The following is a 21834-nucleotide window of genomic DNA, read 5'->3' on the forward strand; positions in this document are numbered from 1 at the left end:
AAATCTGTGGAGGGAGTTGAAAGTCCGTGTTGCCCAACGACAGCCCCAAAACATCATTTCTCTAGAGGAGATCTGCATGGAGGAATGGGCCAAAATACCAGCAACAGTGTGTGAAAAGCTTGTGAAGAGTTACAGACAAAGTTTGGCCTCCGTTATTGCCAACAAAGGGTACATAACAAAGTATTAAGATGAACTTTTGGTATTGACCAAATACTTATTTTCCACCATGATTTGCAAATAAATTCTTTAAAAATCAAACAATGTGATTTTCTGTTTTTTTTCTCTCCACATTCTGTCTCTGATGGTTGAGTTTTACCCATGTTGACAATTACAGGCCTCTCTAATCTTTTCAAGTAGGAGAACTTGTGCAATGGGTGGTTGACTAAATACTTATCTGCCCCACCGTATATCTGACATTTTAGGACTTCACAGCGGGTAGAACTGTCATTTCTGATTTAAAGGTTCTGTACATGACCAAATTCAACAACAACAGCAAAAAATATTTAAAATTTACATAACAATGTGTTAGATACGCGGTGTTTATTTATTTTGTGTATTCTGGTTCTAATCAATTCCCAATGACAGATGGATTTGCTCCTCCTTCTAACACCAATCTCAATAGAAAAATGTATTTATTTTCCCAGGATGCACTTTGAATCGGCTCTAGAAAATATTGTCAGCTGCACTTCGACAGTGATTTCTATTGATAAACATGTACAGTATTTCCGCTATTTAATTATCATCAGAGTGACACTTAACCTTTTACAAGATAACAACAATGATTCAACTACACTGTGTCTGCCACTGTTGACTGTTTTTTTTTCTGGTTATGTCAAAATATAGACTGAGTTGTATAAGGGTAAAATAGTATATTGAAGGGGATGTTGTAATTTTGGATGTTTTTTTTGTTTTTGTTTTTGTTTTTGTTTTTTTTTGTATGGAAGGGTTTTTCGGCGTGATTGGACTGGAAACTCATTCCTGGAGTGTTTGGGAATCGCACAGCGTGAATGGTCACTAAAGGGTTTACCTGGGGTTGTTGGAGAAGAAAATACTATTAAGAATTTTAGAAAAACACACTTTAAATTCCTGAGGATAGGAGGCATAGGTGCTACACACTCTTGTACATTAGGTGGCGGTATGCAACTAAAAGTTGCTTGCAATCCTCCATTAATCAAAAGAAGAAGAAAATGCCTGTCATTCCGAATCTGCAACTTGGTTCTTTTGCTAACCTGCAGCTAGCTCGGTTATACATGCATAATTCCAATTACGAGGACGATGACAGCATCGGGACGGACTCCGAGGGGTTACACGCTGACGTGACGGCCTAAAGAGGAAAATTCAAAGATGGAAAAGGTGAGGAAATTAATACGTGGGCTAAGCTTGTAGCAAGCTGTGGCATTGCTAACTTTTGAAAAGGAAATAAACAACAAGTCAAAACTAACGAGATTTTTTTTTTACGTCAAGAAAACGAAGTTTGGTCGCCTTAAACGCGAGCTGTTTTCGTTTTGTGTGGAAATAAATTTGTAGCGTGGATGAGTGGAGTTGCAGCGTTTTCAATAAAGTTTGAAATGAAGCTTGTGTTGATAAAAGCAATTGAATTAACTTCCAATTTATGTCAAATATCTTTTGAAGTGTTTTTATTTCTTTTTAACGGTCGTGTTCGGGTTCCTCTTCTCCAGGAGCATCAAGTGACACCTGCTGAGCCGACTTGTCTCCCGGGGAGGAGAACCGAGTTAGTTGGGCAGCAACACGACCGCTGGAACCGTCATGTGATGCTGCCAAACAAACACACGCACCAATTAAGAGGGTAGGCATACCCAGGCATACCGAATGAAGAGTGCTAGTTTACTTATTAACAGGGGTGCACATAAGTGGTCCGAATGCGCGCATGCGTACTGGACGTAGACAAACGCGCTGGCCCTCAACGGTTTCCATACGCTTTTGCGTACCGATGGCTGACCACTGTATTTGCGGCGGACACGAGAAAATAACTTCTCAAAATGTTGAAGAGGCAGGCCACACTGAGTAATTACTTCCGTGTTCCCCCACCCCCATCAAAAGACAGACAAACGACAGAGACGTCACCGGAGCTACCGAAAAAAAGGACTTTTGCTGAAAAGTGGCTACAGGAGGTACCATGGCTAGAAACAAATGATGCTCGCATGGAAATGCGGTACAAAATGTGCCGTGAGAATCCCAATGTCGCCGATAAGAGCAGCGCATTTTATGTAGGGTAGAAGAATTTCAGCCATCCAAACTTTGAAAAGCACGAAAAAAACAGAGCGCATGTGGCAATTAAGCAAACTATCGATGTCAAACAGGACCCCACTCGCCCGATGGACAAGTGGCGGAATAAAGGTAATGAACAGCGACATGCACTGACAAACGTGTTTTTGCTCGCATTTTAGAAAGCTAAACATGCACGTTCAATGAGGTCTTATGAGGAGGATATCCCACTTTTAAAAAGGCTTGGAGTTAATGTGGGAGCCGCATAATGCCCTTTATTTTGAATTGTTGCTTCTTATTTCTTTACATTTCGCTTCAAAGTAATGGCAATTTTGTTGTGCCAGTTGATGTTAATCAAGCATTAATTGTTAATATAATTAATTAAAGTTAATTGGCTCTAAGTAAAGCTTGTCATAAATTTATCGCATCAGGCGGGTCGGCTCTCAAGCTCAATGAGGACCAAGTCACATCTCCAGGTCCTCCTCTGAGAACCTGGGCGAAAAAATTATGTGCACCCCTGCTTATTAACCTTTTGACGGGCAGTAAGTCACTACAGTGGACATGTTTTCAAATGTTATCGTTAGCTTAACTCATTTACTGCTAGCCTAGGTCACAGAGTATGTGTTGTGGCAGTTAGTTAAAGAGGGAAATTGATATTGAAAACACCTATTGACGGCAATAGACATCTATCTGAAAGCAATTGTTCGATCCTGGTTAAAATGGATTGGACGTCTATTGCTGTCAAAGAGTTAAGCAATGTAATTTCAGAGATTTATAAAACAAAACCAGGGGGAAAGTGGGCCAGAACGGTAAGGAACGCAGTTCCGGTACAAGATTCAGGGCCGGAATGCTGTTTCGGTATAAGATTCAGGGCCGGAATGCTGTGCTTTGATTCCGAAAATATGATGGCAACTGTCAAAGCGCTATGTAAAAAAAATAAAAAATAAAATAAATAAATGCTAAGCTGCCAGACTTGCACTCATCTCGAAAAAGAAAACAATCTACCAACATCAGATTTACATACACAAGTGTTAACAACAAACATAATAAAGTGCTTGTTTGGCGTAATCCGTCTTCACCAATATTTATTATTTCTTTTACTCCACGGACGGCATGGAGGTTTCCCCAGCTGCTGCAGTTATTGGAGTCTGACGATGATGAGTCAAGTCAATGTGCGAATGCATGCTGCACAGCAAAACGCCTGGACTCATTTATCCGTTCAAGTGGCTGTCGTACTGACATGTGATCAGCATAGATAGTTAGCTCTGATTGGTTCAAATGTGCGTGTTTTCTAAAACAGCAAAAAAAAAAAAAAACGTTGAATTGATGTGACAAAAAGGGCAATACAACATAAAATGGATCAAATCATTAAGGGCAACGAAAGAGCTGAGGAGGCTTATTTATCATATTTAGTTTTATTTGCTCTGATGGGGAGGTTCAGAACATCTTGGCTGTAAATGTGCACTTTGGACTTGTATTTGTTCGTTTATGTTAGGCTACTTATTTTCCTTATGATTTAAAGAAGTCAATGTTTGCGCGATCTTCAAAATAATTCCATTTCACTCCGCATAATATGTCATTTGTACTTATTTTTCTGAATGTATGTTACTTATATCTTTATTATTTAAAAAAAAGGAAATGTTTTCATTAAATTGTTCTTAAGTAATTAAAATTGAGATTTGGCATTTAGTATGTGAGGGAATGATGGAAAATAAGAATTAGGAGATGGAGGTTGGGGTTATTGCTGTTTTGCTTTTATTTTGCAATATTGCTGTTTTGCTTTTATTTTGCAAATAATTGAAAAAAAAATACAATTTTGAATGAAAATCAGTTTTTGTATGTGTTATAAAAATAACTGCTAAAACAGTTTTCTTTGCATTTCGGTACTTTAAGAGGACATTCAATTAGTCAATGTCATTGAAAATGTGTTTGTTAAATGGTGCAACCCTGGCTTTCTTAGTTGGCTTTGGAATTGGATGGGCAGCTTCCTTCGTAGCTCGCGCGTCCTTGTACTCTTTTAAAACACAAAGTGATTGTGATTTTTTTTAAGTGGCTCATTAAGATGTGTTGTAGCTCGACACTTTTTTCCCCTCCTCGTGAAAGTTCGGCTTTGCATTTGTTACAAATTGCGAGTGAAGCGTTTTCCACTGACAACTTGAAAAAAGTTGCTACTAGCCAGCTGCATACTGCTGTCGCTTGAGCGGTACGTCACAGAAAAGGAGCGCTCTATTTTCGGCACACCTCCCTCTTCCCCAACCACACACAGTCACTAATACATTGTACTGGCAAAACAGGAGTGGAAACGAACGCACACATCCCAATCGGCCGACACCGTGCCAAAAATATAATACTGTATATTATTAACCTATTAATTATGTTATTGTATTTATTTGGATGACATCATTATTCCTATTATCGGACCACTAATTATCGGACTGATAATTATCTTGTACTTTTAGAACATACAGGTGATAGGCCTCCCAGTTCAAATGGATTAGACGTCAATCGCTGTCAATAGCAGTCAATGAGTTCAAAACATTCATTTTCTGTATTGCTTAACCTTACGAGGCTTCCGGGGGTGCTGGAGCCTACCCTATTGTGGCATCAGTTTCAATCATTTCTGGTGGCGAAAATGATAGGGGTGACTATTTTGAAAGATAGATTTTATTAACAGACTTAAGGTCCAAATCCCGACAACACAGCACAAGCAAAAGATTAAAAACAAAATAATAATAATGAAAAGTGAACTAGAGTGAACAACACAGAGTCTCCTAGCGATCCACTTTTAAAAGGCACTTATACTCGTGCTTCTAGCCTTCCATAACCGTGACAAGCAGCGTGTAAAACTGTGCAAAATGTAGTCAGGCCCAACACAATCACATTTTAGAACCATTCAGACGACTAAGAAAATTAGTCTCACAGTGTACAACTCTATGAAAATTTCAAGCCCTCCCATCATTTCTAAGTGGGAGAACTTGCAAAATTGCAGGGTGCTCAAATACTTATTTTCCTCACTGTATGCCACCTGCAGTCTTGAAAGCTTGCTTTATTATAATTTGACCACAGATGCGCAGTTTAGAGAGGTGTACAATAGGCCTTAAACAATCACCTAAGTATTGTGCTATTACCAAGGGTTTAACGTTTTACCTAGAAATACGAACAAGTTTAGAAACAAAAACCTAGACGTCACTGATCCGATCACATGATCGGAAATCTGGCCCGCTCACGTCATTTTTAGAGGATTGGAATCAGTTAAAATACATCGGGTTTTAAATGTTATTTATTCGTTTTCAAAAGCTACAAAGCAACTAGTTAATCAAGATTTACATATACATATATTATTATATTATTATATATTAGAGCTGAAACGAATACTCGAGTAACTCGAGTTTAAAAACTGATCCGAGTAATTTTATTCACCTCGAGGAATCGTTTAATTTTGCCAGCTCTAAGCATCACGTTTTGCCCGGACTACTTTTAATGCGGGATGACGCGCTGACGTCACGTGCGTAGAGGAAGAAGCAAAAAAAAAAAAAAAACTTACCGCAGCAGACAGCCGCTACTAACTACGCCGACGTTGCTAAAAACTACGCCCGCATGATGCTAGTGCTGTAGCAGGTAGTGTCCGATGCGTCTCATAGATATCGCATGCATTTAGGATTAGATTCAAAATGACAGACTCGGCCGCGTCTGGGCAGCGTTAGTAAACAGACGCCATCTTTAAGCAGTAGACTTCCCATCGCTAATAAACATAAAGTTACTGTCACTCGCTCACGTAGATGTAACGTTACCCTTCGGAGGGCTAGGTTTCTATTGATGATGACCACTGTCGATGCATGGCTAACGTGTCTTAAATACAGGCTTTATTTAATCTGTAAAAACACAGCGCTGTAGAATGATGAGGGTGTAAAATTAAAACATAATAAAGCTAACTGTCAGTTTTAGCTCAGTAGTCATTGCTGAATAAAACACCAAGTAGCACTGGTCCCCAATGTGCTCCAATACTGCAGGTATCATACATTTATTTTGAACACTGCAAAAACTCAAAATCTTACAGTTTAGACTAACTTAAAACTTAACTAGAACTTAAAAATAGCTTGACACAAAAGGAAATTAAATTGAAACTCGTGGGAAAAACACACACAAGCACAAAAAGAAGCGTAATTACATTTTTAGGTAAGAAATTTTTTTTTTTTTTTAAATAAGAGCTAGAAGTTTTTGAGTGAAAGCAGTGAATTTTTTTTTTCTAGTCACATCTGAGATGCAATTGTTGGCTCTTTTCAACAATGTGAATCGAAAATAAAGACATTTTTTCACTGAAAATGGTTCAGTATCGGATTAAATGTCTTTTTTTCTCACGTATATTTATAATTGCTCTTTACCTTAAAAAAAAAAAAAATTCAGTCAAATACTCGATGACTAAAATATTCGATAGCTGCAGCCCTAACATATACAGTATGTATAGATAGATAGATAGATAGATAGTCAAAATAAACGGGGGGAGGGGGGTGTTTTGTATTAAGCAACATCACAACACAACTTGAAACAGCAGAAGTGGATGTAAACACCGTCGGTAGAAAAACGTTAGCTGTCGCGGGAAATGTACGGTAAGATCGCATCATGTCAGAGTAGCGATGTTTGCATTATGGAAATATCGTGTGTCTCCATTATGTATCAAAGCAAGCAGTCCGGTGCAGGTCCCGAGCGGAGCCTTCCGTCAAATGTTCGTGGAGGTGACTTTCCCTGGAGAGCGAAGGTAAGTTGTCAAAACTGTTAAAAAAAAAAAAAAAAAAAAAATCCAAATCATCTGTCAATTCAAAGTCTTTTCTATTTCCACTTCCACAGAATAATGACCCCCATGCACAAAGCGGCACTCTGGGGAAAAACTCAGACGTACAGAGACGAGGTAATCCCAGTTTTTTTTTCTTTCAATAATATTGCAGGTTAAAATGAGAGTTTAAAACTTGGGGAAAAAAAGATCCAAAAAAATACTAGTTAATATTGTTAGTTATGATGCAGTTTTAGGCCAGAACAACAACAACAACAAATAGGACAAAGATAATTAAATTAAAATAAAAAATATTATGAGAATAAAGTCAGATGCTTTAATTTTCAGAGGAAAAAAAGTCGCAATATTGCGAGATTGAAGTCATAATAAATATGACAAAATTAAGGATTTCCTTATTTGTAAAACCGATTCTAAAATACAAATGCCTCATAAGAGGCTCAATTGAGTCAGCGCTACGTAAGTACGGGAGGAAAAGGCTATTCCCAAAACTTTCCACTAGATTAGTATCTACAGTGGGGCAAATAAGTATTTAGTCAACCACTAATTGTGCAAGTTCTCCCACTTGAAAATATTAGAGAGGCCTGGAATTGTCAACATGGGTAAACCTCAACCATGAGAGACAGAATGTGGAAAAAAAAAAAAAAAAAAGAAAATCACATTGTTTGATTTTTAAAGAATTTATTAGCAAATCATGGTGGAAAATAAGTATTCGGTGAATACCAAAAGTTCATCTCAATACTTTGTTATGTACCCTTTGTTGGCAATAACGGAGGCCAAACGTTTTCTGTAACTCTTCACACGCTTTTCACACACTATTGCTCGTATTTTGGCCCATTCTTCCATGCAGATCTCTTCTAGAGCAGTGATGTTTTGGGGCTGTTGTTGGGCAACACTGACTTTCAACTCCCTCCACACATTTTCTCTGGGGTTGAGATCTGGAGACTAGGAAGGCCACTTTAGGACCTTGAAATGCTTCTTACGAAGCCACTCCTTTGTTGCCCTGGCGGTGTGCTTGGGATCATCGTCATGCTGAGAGACCCAGCCACATCTTATCTTCAATGCCCTTGCTGATGGAAGGAGATTTTCACTCATTCATTCTTTACTTTACACATATCAGTCGTCCTGGTCCCTTTGCAGAAAAACAGCCCCAAAGCACGATGTTTCCACCCCCATGCTTCACAGTGGGTATGGTGTTCTTCGGATGCAATTCTGTATTCTTTCTCCTCCAAACCCGAGAACCTGTGTTTCTACCGAAAAGTTATATTTTGGTTTCATCTGACCATAACGCATTCCCCCAGTCCTCTTCTGGATCATCCAAATACTCTCTAGCGAACTGTAGACGGGCCTGGACGTGTACTTTCTTCAGCAGGGGGACACGTCTGGCAGTGCAGGATTTGAGTCCCTGGCGGCGCATTGTGTTACTGATAGTAGCCTTTGTTACTGTGGTCCCAGCTCTCTGTAGGTCATTCACTAGGTCACCCTGAGTGGTTCTGGGATTTTTGCTCACCCTTCTTGTTATCATTTTGACGCCACGGGGTGAGATCTTGCATGGAGCCCCAGATCGAGGGAGATTAGCAGTGGTCTTGTATGTCTTCCATTTCCTAATACTGTAATTGCTCCCACAGTTGATTTCTTTACACCAAGCGTTTTACCTATTGCAGATTCAGTCTTCGCAGCCTGGTGCAGGTCTACAATTTCAGCACTTTGGTCTTGGCCATAGTGAAGTTTGGAGTGTGACTGACTGAGGTGTTGGACAGGTGTCTTTTATACCGATAATGAGTTAAAACAGTTGCCATTAATACAGGTAACGAGCAGTGTTGTTAATAACGGCGTTACTAACGGCGTTATTTTTTTCAGTAATGAGTAATCTAATTAATTACTTTTCTCATCTTGGCAACGCCGTTACCGTTACTGAGGCAGAAAAGGCGTGCGTTACTATGCGTTACTAAGTTGGTTAAATAAAAAAAAGTCTGAGAGAAACGGACTCACGGGGACGAGAGCAGAGCAGGAGTGGGGAAGACGCCGTTGCAACCGCGATGCTAGATGGCTCCAATAATACCTGACTGCAGCCATAGCCGACAAACTACGCCCACATGACACGGTAGATATCATATTATAGAACTAGATGCAGATGACAGACACTGCTGCATTGCCAACATGTTTTAAGGACTACATGCGTTTGTAAACAGCCGCCATCTTAAAGCAGTAGACCTCTCAGGAAGGCCCTGATGTAGAGATCCTTCCTAGCGAACCTAAGTAATTTTTTTTTATCTAAAATGCTCCTAAATCGGCAAAATCTTAACTTAAATCTATCTTTAAATGATGAAACAGTTTTAAAACTTACACATGTTTAAAGTAGACAGAAGGGAACTAATGCAATAACGGGAGAAATTTTAACAACTTTAACGATTGATTCACAACTTTAAATGACTTCCACACATAGCAAAGGTTACTAGCTAGTTATCGCAATACCCTTGTGTCTAGTTAAGTGGAGGGTAAAGAATTGGGCTTGGGCCAATTGTCCCCCAAACCCTTTAAGCTTCACATTGTGTGACCTGTTTTTTTGTTTTTTTTTTTGTTTTTTTTTTTTGAGAAAAAAAAAATATCACTAGTTACTTTGCCAAGTAACTAATTACTCTTACATTCAGGTAACAGTTACTAACGCAATTACTTTTTGGGAGAAGTAATTTGTAACTGTAATTAATTACTTTTTTAAAGTAAAATTAACAACACTGCATGGCACTAAATGCGTTAGTAGACAGCCGCCATCTTAAAGCAGTAGACTTTTTAGGACGGCTCTGTTGTAGAGAACCTTCCTAGCGAACCTAAGTAACTTTTTATCTAAAATACTTCTAAATCGGCAAAATCTTGACTTGAATCTATCTTTAAATGATGAAACAGTTTTAAAACTTTCATATGTCGAAAGTAGAGAGAAGGGAACAAATGCAATAATGGGAGCAATTTTAACAACTTTTAACAGTTGATTCAGGGTAAAGGGTAAATTAGGGTAAAGAATTGGGCTCGGGCCAATTGTACCAAAAACCTTCACAAAAAACTTCACATAGTGTGGCCAATGTTTTTTTTTTTTTTTTTTTTTTTTTGAGGGAAAAAAAAAAAAGTAATTATCACCAATTACTTTGCCAAGTAACTAATTACTCTTACATTCAGGTAATTGAGTTACTAACGCAATTACTTTTTGGGAGAAGTAATTTGTAACTATAATTAATTACTTTTTTTCAGTAAGATTAACAACACTGGTAACGAGTGGAGCCTCGTTAGACCTCGTTAGAAGAAGTTAGACCTCTTTGACAGCCAGAAATATTGCTTTTTTGTAGGTGACCAAATACTTATTCTCCACTTTAATTTGGAAATAGTCTTTAAAAATGAAACAATGTGATTTTCAGTTTTTTTTTTTCCACATTCTGTCTCATGGTTGAGGTTTACCCATGTCGACAATTACAGGCCTCTCTAATCTTTTCAAGTAGGAGAACTTGCACAATTGGTAGTTGACTAAATACGTATTTGTCCCACTGTAGTTTAACTCATTGGCTGCCACTGACGTTGGTTCATTCGCCTCTCCCAATCAAAATGAATTGAATGTCTAGTGCTGTCATTGGCACTCAGATCATAAGCATTTAAAGTCAATCCTCTTGGTTTAAGTGTATTGGACGTCTATAATTGTCAATGGCAGGCCATGAGTTAAGAAAAACAATTATTTACAAGACGTTTACAATAATACAGCGATGCTGTATTTTTTTACAGAAATATTGCACTGAAATATTCTCATAGTCTATGAAGAAGACAAAAGTTGAGTGTTCCTTCGCTTGGTTGTATATTGCTTAATTTGACCTGTTGTTGGTGGTATTTTTGAAGAATATTTAAAATAAAATATAGTATAAAAGTAAGCAGTGAATTTTTTCGAACAGTTAATATAACTAGCGATTGGTTCCCAGGTTTCCGGGACTCCAGACCGGTGAGGGCATTTAGGCCCCCTCAGGCTGACTTGCTTCAGTTTGAGGTAAAAATGTCAGACTTCCCACAGCTGGACAGCGCCGAGACACGCTCAAGTGTCCCTGACCCCCGCCATGTTGAGAGCAACAACCCCATTAGCCCCGCAACCCATCCTGCTGTAACGTCATGGGCTAATGTGGCCTCTCAGGCGCCAATAAAAAACTTCCAGGAGAAGCTAAGCAACGATCAAGTACCGGTTAGTATCGTCAATTATACTTTATACAGCACACATGACTATGAGCTGCACCTGCCACATTTCATATAATTGAAGAAAAAATATCAGCCAACACTGACTAAAAGTTGATAGTGGCCCCCCTTAACCCTTTATAGGGCAAGTGACTCATTAAAAAAGATATTAGCTTTGGTATGATATTGGATATGCAATGAAACAATATGGGATCAGAACGATTGCAGTGACAAAATTTAGAATAGTGATGAGCAAACTCTGCAAACAGCGTGCTGCCATAGCAGCTTGGTTGTAGCAAGCTGTGGATAGTTTTTGTTTTTTGATCTTGCAAACAGCTTTAAAAGGTTCCTGTCTGGCTCTTAACAAAAAGTCTGCATGTAACTGGAAATAAACTTTCTCCTCACCAATTTAGCCCTCAGGATGCTGTCCTAGCAACAATGCTAATGCAGTCGGTGTGTGTGCTGCTAGGAAGTGTTGATGGATATTGCAACATTGTCACAAGTAGGTAGAGACTGAACTTGTCTCAATTGAGTCAAAAAAATTAATGAGACGAGATTGGATTGGATGTCGATAGCCCTCTATGGCAGCCAATGAATGAAATTATAAAGTACTATTGTAGCAGTTGCGATAGTAGCAGCTTGGGTGTAGCAAACTCTGGGTTGTGTTATTTTTTTATGGTCCGATTGTGTCCCATTAAATTGTCACCAAGCCGAGAACCTTATTTTTATGCCCTAGAACATTTGGAGCACATTACTCTTAAATGTTTGAGTGCCAGTGTGTACAGTATTTCAAGACAATAAGGACAAAATGACGATCTTGGCTATGAAGTGAATTTTAATGTCGAGCTGCCTTTAAATCATGATTTGTATCCCTAAAATCCCTTTGAGTGTTTTTTTTTTCCTTTTCAATGCGAGTTAGTCAGCGGCAATACAGTGGATATTGGTAGTCAGTGGGCGGTCGCTAAGATGGGCGTATTGGGCGGTTGCACAGGGTGCCAATTTGTCTAATAGCAATCTATTACACCGTCAATGGCAGCCATTGTGTTAAATACATTTGTTTATGGTTTAGATTGTCCTACTCATACCAGAACATTGCCTCCTAACTTGTATAGTTTTCATCCTGTGTGGTTTTGTCATGCCGTATGAACACAACTCTCTTTACAGACGGACAAAATGGCTGCACAGCAGCTGGAAGCGGATGTGGGAACGGCGGCGGGGAGGAAAAAGCGGAGGAAAAAGAAGAAGTGCAAAGAGGTGGACCTGAGAACCCAAGCTGAGCTGCAAGATTCAAAGGTCCAGCAGGAAGCTCCAAAGTTTGAGGTGAACGTCATTTTAAATCAATTGCCTTTTTGGGACGGTAGAAAATTTTGTGAGAATTTCGGGTCCAAATTTCGTCCAGGATGAAGAAGAGTTCCCTGGTTTGGCTCCAGCTGGGAATCGGGCAGAACAATTGACAAGCAACCGGAAGACTGGAAGAGGCAATGAAGTGAGATCCAATAACACATTCTGTTCTATCATCAATAGTTGTGACGGGGCAATATTGGTGTTGTTTTCATAAGGAGAAGCATCAAGATGAAATGGAAGCAAGCATGGGAAAGAATGCTGCTAAGACACCACTTGCAGAGGCGGCAATGAAAGGACAGGTAAAGAGTATTTTCTTTTCTCTCGTGATTAAAAAGAGCTATATATTGTTCACAATCTTCAAAAATATTAACTCAAAGCTTCCACTGACGTGGATAGACGTCCAGTAAAACTGAAGCTTTTGGAACGCTATTACTAACTAAGGATGCGATCACTGCGATGGAAAATATACTCAGAGTTGTGCTGTACGTCGTTATGATATATATCAGCAAAACAACATAAAACTTTATATCGACATTTTACATCTCTTAGTCATTATCGCCATAGAACAGTTCCTGCAATGCACACTTTGGCCAGAAGCTGCACCCAATTCGTCCCGACTTGCTACATTGATGGGATTCCGTATGCCACAGCAGGGTTTGGCCTCAAGATGATTCTATCGCCACTCATTAGTTAGCCAACTGTACTTGAGTAATGCATGCAACAAGAAAACACAGAACACAGAAAAAAGCAATTGGTTCCGATAAACCCTTTACACTCTGAACATTTTTTTGGTGAAATTAGGGGGGGATTTTTCTATGAGTATTTATAAACTAAAAAACTGGTGTTCTACACCTCTTCTACCCCTGCCTTGTTGTTGTGATGCCATTTTTTCGATGTCATTATGAGAAAAATTCAGGTCACTTTAATCTTAAGTCAAAAATAAAGTGAGTGGGGTAAAAGCTGTCACAATTGTTGTATCCGTTTTCACTAAATAATTAAAAATGTATTATATCGTGGCATACAGTGTTGATATCGTGATATAAAATGGCCGAAATTGTGATCTGATACTCTTTCCTTATAACAGTCATCATGATGCACCATACTGTAATTTTGAGACATAATATATCAAACATATGTAATGCTGAGATAAATATAGAAAAATAGAATTTAGAATTTTAAAAAAAGACAAAAAAAAAAACCCCCGACCATTTAAGGTCTAGTAACTTGGGGGAGTGGGTAGGCTTTGGGCACTTGTAAATCAAGGTACCACTGTAAATTAATATTCCTGGCGTTTGGATGATTCCCAGAAAAGCGAGAAGACATCCGGGAAGAAAAGCAAAGCTCCGGTGCAGCTGGACATCGGCAACATGCTGTCGGTCCTGGAAAACAAGCAACATTCTCACAAAGTCAAGCAAACCGTCATCTCAGGTGCGTAGTCCATCACTACCGTCGATACCTGTGGTGATATCGACGTTACCCTCCTAGTGGGTGGAGGACTTCCTATCATCCACAAGCAAACACCGGCTCAGAAAAAGGCGCCCAGGCAGCAGGAGAAAATCGCCCACAACCCTCTGGACTCCACCAGCCCACTTGTCAAGAAAGGCAAGCAGAGGGAGGTTCCAAAAGCCAAGAAACCCACTGCTCTCAAAAAGGTTCAGCGCCACAGTAAGGTTACAACCCTCAAGAAGTGATATTTATTCTTAATTTGTCATCTTCAGGTCATCCTCAAAGAAAGGGAGGAGAGGAAGCAGCGACGTTTACAAGAGGAGATGGCCGCGCCGCCACAAAATGACCCATTGGATCATGCCACTTTGACAGGTCAGTGCGGGATCATTTTTTCTACGCCACTGACGGCGTACGATTGCTGCGTGCACTCCCGGTTCAAATAGATTGGATGGGACTGGACAGCTATTCTAAAGGTGATACTTGAGATCTTTAACCCTCTACACTAGGGGTGGGCAAACCGGTCCTCAAGGGCCATAGTGGGTCCTGGTCTTTGTTCCAACTGATCCAGTGCAGACAGTTTAACCAACAAGGTTTCTGCTGAAACAAGAAGCACCTGACTGCGATCAACTGATTGCGCTTGCAAGACATCAGATTGGTGAAAAGGTTTTCCTATTGACAGGTTGGAATGGAAACCCGTACCCACTGCGGCCCTTTGTGGAATAGTTTGCCCATCCCTGCTCTACAGTCTAAAAATGGACTACAAAGTAAAAAAAAAAAACAATCATACTGTAATTATATATTTCAATTTTTCTATGTATTGTAAAAATTCCACATGACAAAAAAAAACTTTCTAGCACCCTATGGAGAGTCAGGAAAAAGAATATGACATGAACGCCAGTGGCTTCAAATAAAATTTGATCTGCGTATTACTTCTCAGATGAAGACGTCGGTGCCCTTCAGGGAAGCGACAATCCTCAGGAAGATGAAACGGCCAAAGGGGGTGACGGGGAGTCCGACAGAGCCCCACTCGCTGAGAAGCAGGACCTTTCTGTCTCGACGCCGGATCGACCCAAAATCCACAGCAGGAAGTTCAGAGAGTGAGAAGAAACCTGACGATGCATTGCAGCTTTTCTGCTCCCTTCTTTTAATCATGTACTACCACCATGAACTGGTTTTAGGTACTGCAGCCAAATGCTAAGCAAAGACGTGGACCAGTGCGTGACGTCGCTGCTGAAAGAGCTGGTCCGATTTCAGGACCGCCTTTACCAGAAGGACCCCAACAAGGCCCGCATGAAGCGTCGCGTGGTTATGGGCCTGAGGGAGGTCCTCAAAAACCTCAAGCTTCGCAAGGTCAAATGTGTCATCATCTCGCCCAACTGCGAGCGCGTCCAGGCCAAAGGTAGGACCGGCAAACAAACGGGACCTTCGTTTTTCCTCATTGCGTATATTCCCGATGACTTCAGGGGGGCTGGATGATGCGCTCCACACTATCATCGACACGTGCCGTGAACAGGAGGTCCCGTTCGTCTTCGCTCTCTCCCGTAAGGCTCTGGGGCGCTGTGTCAACAAGGTAGTGCCTGTCAGCCTGGTGGGGATCTTCAACTACGATGGCGCGCAGGTCAGTGAAGACGTGACGTTTAAATACTGAATACTGAAGTCGCTTCAAAATGCCACCTGGCCTGCCGTCGTTGACGAGGCGTTCGGGAGCGAGCGTGTAATTGTTTGGAAATAATTGCGAGGGTGTTTACTCGTCGAGTGCATAATGAGAAATATCGTGTTGTAAAAATGACATTTACTTTGTTTCGCAATTAAAATGTTTGACATCTTGCACAAAATTTTGGGATGTTTGTAAAAAGGAGTCCTGTGCTAAAGAGAAAAGCAATCCCAATGAAAAAGATTTTAACATGTATTTTACAAATGAAATGCCTCAATGAATCTTTTTTTTTCTTCTTATGAACAGTTTTCAAAAGCTTTATTGGTGGATTTTCTCAAGTTAAAGCGCCACACAGAAATTAATAAATTTAATTGTGTAAGCAGGATCTGTGTATTATTATTATTTAATTACAGGTGTTTTAGCTCATTTCAATTTATTTTATTTAAATGGGCTATTGTTTATTTTGTGTTTATATTTTACAAATGTGCTGTAGTATTCATTTATATTGTATATTTAGGGCCCGAGCACTAAGCGTGCGAAGGCCCTATTGTTTTGCAAAGGATTATTTTTTTTTTTTTTTTTTTTTTTTCAGGGCAAATGAAAACGGCCAATTTGGAGGCCTGAACATGCACGAAAAGTCACCAAAATTTGCACATACGTCCGGAAAATTGTAAATTTCGATAATTTTGCAACGTTGCAAAAAAATATAACAAAATGGCTCAGTGGCGCCCCCTTGAAATTTTAAAATTGGCCTATAACATTAGGGTCTGTCAGCGTAGAGCAATGAAATTTGGGGGGTCGATACCTTGTCCAAAACCGCTCCAAAAAAGCATTTACACGCATATTCCAAACCCAACAGGAAATCGGTTATTTTGGATCAAATATGAAATTTTTATCGATTTACAGGGTGCACATTTGAGACCTTTTCGCCGAGGGAGTTAGTTGGATCATCTTCAAAATTGGTGAGACTGTTCAGGAGACATATGAAATCTTAAGTTTTGAAAATGGTGCGTTTTCATTCACGGGTCTGACCTGGGCGTGGTGCCAAAGTCGACCATTTTTTCGGCAAAATGACAAATTCAGTAAATGACTTATAGTTCCTTGACACAACGTTCAATCTTTTTCATATTTGGCATGTATGTGTGGTATCCCACCCTTAACACGAGTGCATTGAAATATTACCCATTAGGTCTAGCGCCCCCTAGTGAGAACAGGAAATGCCTTTTTTTACGAGACAGGTTCCTCCTCCAAGGGAAAAAAATCTGTTGACCTCAAACCTGCATCAGGGGAGCCTTAAGACCTGTGTTCAGGTGCCTGATGAAAAATATTGAGGTTTCGTTGAGGCGGAGGGGTCCAAACAGGAAAGTGAAAATGAACGTCAACAATTTGTCACGCAAAAAACTTTGAACAGTCATAACTCGGCAGATATACAACATATCTGCGCCAAACTTCCCGTGTTTGTTGAGAGTCATACCCTGAAGGTTCTTGTAGGGGTCATTTGCATCAACTCTACAGTGCCAACTAGTGGCGACAGAAAGAAGTTTTAAAAAAGGCCTTTCCTATTGGGTTTTTTCAACGTAGAGCAAGGAAATTTGGGGAGTAGATACCTTATGCAAAACTGCTCCAAAAAGTCTCTTGCACCCATATTCCAAATCCAACAGGAAATCGGGTATTTTGGATCGAATGTGAAATTTTCATGGGTTCACAGTAGGAGTTTACATTTGGAGGCTTGAATATGCACAAAAACTTGTAAAAATTTGCACATACATGCGGCTTTAGATAACGTTCGATAATCTTGCAATGTTACGAAAAAATGTAGCAAAATGCCTCAGTGGCGCCCCCTTGAATTTTTCAAAAAGGCGTTTCCTATTAGGTTTTTTTAACAGAGAGTGATGAAATTTGGGGAGTCGATACCTTGTGCAAAACTGCTCCAAAAAGTCTCTTGCACCCGTATTCCAAATCCAACAGGAAATCGGGTATTTTGGATCGAATGTGAAATTTTTATCGGTTCACAGTAGGAGTTTACATTTGGAGGCTTGAACATGCACGAAAACTCACAAAAATTTGGACATACATGTGGCTTTGCATAACGTTCAATAATCTTGCAACGTTACGAAAACATGTAACAAAATGGCTCAGTGGCGCCCCCTTGAAATTTTCAAAAAGGCCTCTCCATTTAGATTTTTTCAACGTAGAGGGATGAAATTCGGAGAGTCGATACCTTGTACAAAACTGCTCCAAAAAGTCTCTTGCATGCATATTCCAAACCCAACAGGAAATCGGGTATTTTGGATTGAATGTGAAATTTTTATCGATTTACAGTGTGCACATTTTACACCTTGGCACCTAGGGAATTAGTTTGATCATTCTCAAAATTGGCGAGACTGTTCATGAGGCATATGAAATCTTAAGTTATCAAAATGGTGTGTTTTCATTCACGGGCCTGACCTGGGCGGGGTGCCAAAGTCGGCCATTTTTTCGGCAAAATGACAAATTCAGTAAATGACTAATAGTTCCTTCACACAACGTTCCATCTTTTTCATATCTGGCATGTATGTGCGACATCCCACCCTTAACACGAGTGCATTGAAATATTACCCATTACGCCTAGCGCCCCCTAGTGAGAACAGGAAATGCCTTTTTTTACGAGACAGGTTCCTCCTCCAAGGAAAAAAAATCTGTTGACCTCAAACCTGCATAAGGGAAGGCTTAAGACCTGTCTTCAGGTGCCTGATGAAAAATATTGAAGTTTCGTTGAAGCGGAGGGGTCCAAACAGGAAAGTGAAAATGACTGTCAACAATTTTTCTCTCCAAAAACTTTGAACAGTCATAACTCGGCAGATATACAACATATCTGCGCCAAACTTCCCGTGCTTGTTGAGAGTCATACCCTGAAGGGCCTTGTAGAGATCATTTGCATCAACCCTACAGCGCCAACTAGTGGCAATAGAAAGTCACTCGTTTTTCCAATACATGTCCAGTTCTTTTCAGGTTGGTCATTGTAATTTGAAGACCTATTGTAATACTTATTTACGGCCCATGTCCACGTGTCTCTGTCTGTTGCCGTGACGACCCTTTATTCGCCATTTAAAGGAAATATTTTTTTTCAAAGACTCAGGCAGCTTATATAGCCACAATATTTGGCACACTTCGTCGAATTGGCCCAGTTAGAAGATTAATTTTGGTTTTGAATAAGGGCTTGGCTGCACAGCTCAGTAGTGGCTCCTTTTTTGTAGTACTCTCTCCAATAGGGGTTTTTATCTCTTGGGTGTGGGAATGTAAATAGGCGACTTTCGAGCATGTTATGTTCTAATGAGATGATTAGAGAGGAGCATCTGCCACCACCCTGACCTGCACACAGTCCGAGTTGCGTGACGTCCGAGTTGCGCTAGATTGCGAGGGCCCGTTCAGTCCTGCTTGCAGGCCTAGTTTATGTTGTATAACTTTAGTTCCTATGTGAATATTAGTTCCTACTTGTTTTGTTGTGGTAGGAGGGTTTTGTATTGAACACGGGGCCGTGTTGGTTATTATTATAGCAGAGAAAACAGCAGTAAATCTACAAAGACAAGTCAACTGTGCCCTGATCTACCACTCAAGAGATCTGATGGACTCAAAAGTGGGTTACGATTGCATATTAGTTTGAAAATGGACCGGATCCACCGTATTTTTACACGAGTGACTTCCGGTCTTCCCAATCCCAGCTACCGCTAGTAGTATTGACGCAGGAGGGTCGCGTCTCGCGTCAAATAATAAACTCTGTTGTTCTTTTCGCGTGCGTCATATTGAGCCGCTTCCGGGACGCGTCTAACGCGCGGCCGCACTGCGACTGGTGTGCATTGGCTAATTGACTTTAACGGCCGCGTTTTACTGCGTTCTCGCGGCGGCCACGTTGTCGCGCCGTTGACGTTTCTGGGTTATACTGTCCTACCGTGTTTATGCTCATTATAGTAAAGAAGACGGAGTAAATAAAAAAGGAAACTGTGACCCGTTCGACTCACAGCCTCGAAAAGTAGGCGTTAAATTACGTCAGAAACTCGTTCGGTACGCCTTCGTTCCGAACCGAGCACCACGTACCGAAACGGTTCAATACAAATACATGTACCGTTACACCCTTATTGTAAACACATCATGTAGAACTCGTTGAAAATTCCATAATATAATTGAGTGCTAAAATTGATCACATTAAAAAAAATCAATAAATACAATTACGTACATTTTTAATCAAAACAATGAAAATGAAAGGTCTAAAATTCTGTGGAAAATCCGCAACTGAGCCTTTCAATTAATATTTCATTTGGTCGAAATATGCTGTGGATAATTAAGGGGTCCCTGGATTTAATCAAAAGTTGACAATTAAGACCTTTTGTTGACTTAAAATTACTCTAATATTATTATACTGTATGTATGTGTTATTAATAATCGTTGTGTTTTTTAGATTATTTCTTTATTTTATAAATTAATAGATGTTAGCTGGGATACGCTCCAACAGCACGCGACCCTTGTGAGGATAAGCGATTCAGAAGACAGATGGATAAATAGATACAATGTTCATGAAAACTAAATGAATAAAAATGAATAAGAACAGAAATGCATTCTGTTTAAGCTCAAATGTCAAGTTTTTTTTTTCCATTGAATGTTTCATCGTATTTTAACTCATTGCCTGTCATTAACAAGTATAGTTGTCAGATTCATTTAATCGGGAAGATTGGCTGTGAATGCTCATGTGTCAGTGCTAATGGTAGCGCTAGACGACCAATCCATTTTGACTGGGAGGGGCGAATAAACATTCACCATTTGGATATTTCCAAGTTTTCCATCTTCAGTGATACTTTTTTGACTGCACAGGACTACTACCACCAGATGATCGAGTTGACCTCCGAGGCCAGGAGGGCATACGAGGACATGCTAGCGAGCATCGAGCCAGCTGTCAGCGACACAGACCTCTCTGTGGAACGTCACTCCACACACGCCGAGGAACCGGAACACTGTATGTAATTTAAAAGAAGCTGAAATTTAAGGAAATGTGTTTCAGTAGTTTAACTTAAATGTAGGGCTGGGCGATCTGGTCCACCAAAATATCAATGGCCGTCCCCATTGATAGAATGAATTTATAGTTAATATTTCTTTTCCTAGGCCAGTTGTGGAAGAAACTACTGGAGAAGGAGTCCAACCACAAGTCACTAAATTTTGAAGCATGGCCGTCTGAATGTAATGATGAAAATGAAGTGAGCTGACGGCGGCGCCTCTGCGGTGACCTTAAGAAATATCAGAGCCATTGCCTCAATATCTTGGATTGTGTGGATATGAAGCATTTTCTTGGGGCCGCTTTCAGATGTTTTTCACTACAACATTAGGGAGAAAAAAATGATCTGAATTGTCAGTATGAGTCCTTTCAGGTAAAATGATTTCTCGCCTAGTCACAATCCTCATTTAGGCAAGAACAATTTTGATTTTTTTTAACGTGATTTGATGTTTCATTGCGCCTTGGCAAGAGGTTTTACGTTAACATGACTTTAACTTGATTGGACCAAACCAGTGGCTGAACTGAAGGACATTCTCTTTGCCTTGAGGTGACTGCAAAAAGATAAAACACTTTGTGATTGTTTTTTTTAATTTATTGTTTAAAATGAGGAAAGTCAATCTATGGAAAATGAACTATTTTCAATGAACCCTAATAATAAATTAGGTTTTGGCTTGAGTTGATGTGTCCTTCCTATTGTTCCAGTCAATGAATCATGTTGAAATTCGCCCCCCCCCCCCCCAAACCCCCCCCCCCCTGGACAGTGGAATGGTTGATTTTATATTCTTTTGAGAGCTTTTAAAATCCCTTACCAGACTCATAAGCGTCTACAATCTTCTTACTGAAGGCATCAGACAGCTCCTTTGATCTCACCATGGTGTTTCCTCTCACTTCAACAGTCAGGGGCACAGCAAACTAAATGTGAGGTTTAGATAAGGCAAGCCTCCTTCAAAACACATGGCAATGATGATCTATTCACGTGCACCTGATGTGATACCCCAGTGTGTGATTTTACCAGTGTTGTCACAGATTACTTGAAAAAGTAATTTAATTACTGATTACTCCTCAAAAAAGCAATCTAGTTACTTTACTGATTACTTTACTCCGGAGCCCTGAAACTAACAAATAACTGACATACTGCACGGAATTTGTTCAAAA

The 21834-nt window shown here is 40.0% G+C and overlaps 1 protein-coding gene across 2 annotated transcripts; it reads left to right on the forward strand.

Moving 5' to 3' along the window:
• The first annotated feature begins 1164 nt into the window (after positions 1-1164).
• On the forward strand, positions 1165-21354 carry LOC130913779 (selenocysteine insertion sequence-binding protein 2-like). Of its 2 annotated transcripts, XM_057832631.1 has the most exons (17): positions 1165-1353; positions 1680-1807; positions 6907-6982; positions 7072-7132; positions 10969-10988; positions 11058-11222; positions 12377-12532; positions 12612-12698; positions 12772-12855; positions 13864-13984; positions 14042-14208; positions 14275-14374; positions 14940-15099; positions 15181-15401; positions 15466-15620; positions 20502-20643; positions 20790-21354. In XM_057832631.1, the coding sequence occupies exons 1-17, from the start codon at positions 1345-1347 to the stop codon at positions 20888-20890; spliced, it is 1953 nt and encodes a 650-aa protein (XP_057688614.1). In that variant the 5' UTR covers positions 1165-1344; the 3' UTR covers positions 20891-21354. The 2 variants fall into 2 exon arrangements, with proteins under 2 accessions (XP_057688614.1, XP_057688612.1); XM_057832629.1 differs by having other exon boundaries at positions 10969-11222.
• Positions 21355-21834: the final 480 nt, after the last annotated feature.

Source organism: Corythoichthys intestinalis, chromosome 3 (genome assembly GCF_030265065.1).
Source record: "Corythoichthys intestinalis isolate RoL2023-P3 chromosome 3, ASM3026506v1, whole genome shotgun sequence".
NCBI classification, from domain to species: Eukaryota; Metazoa; Chordata; class Actinopteri; order Syngnathiformes; family Syngnathidae; genus Corythoichthys; species Corythoichthys intestinalis.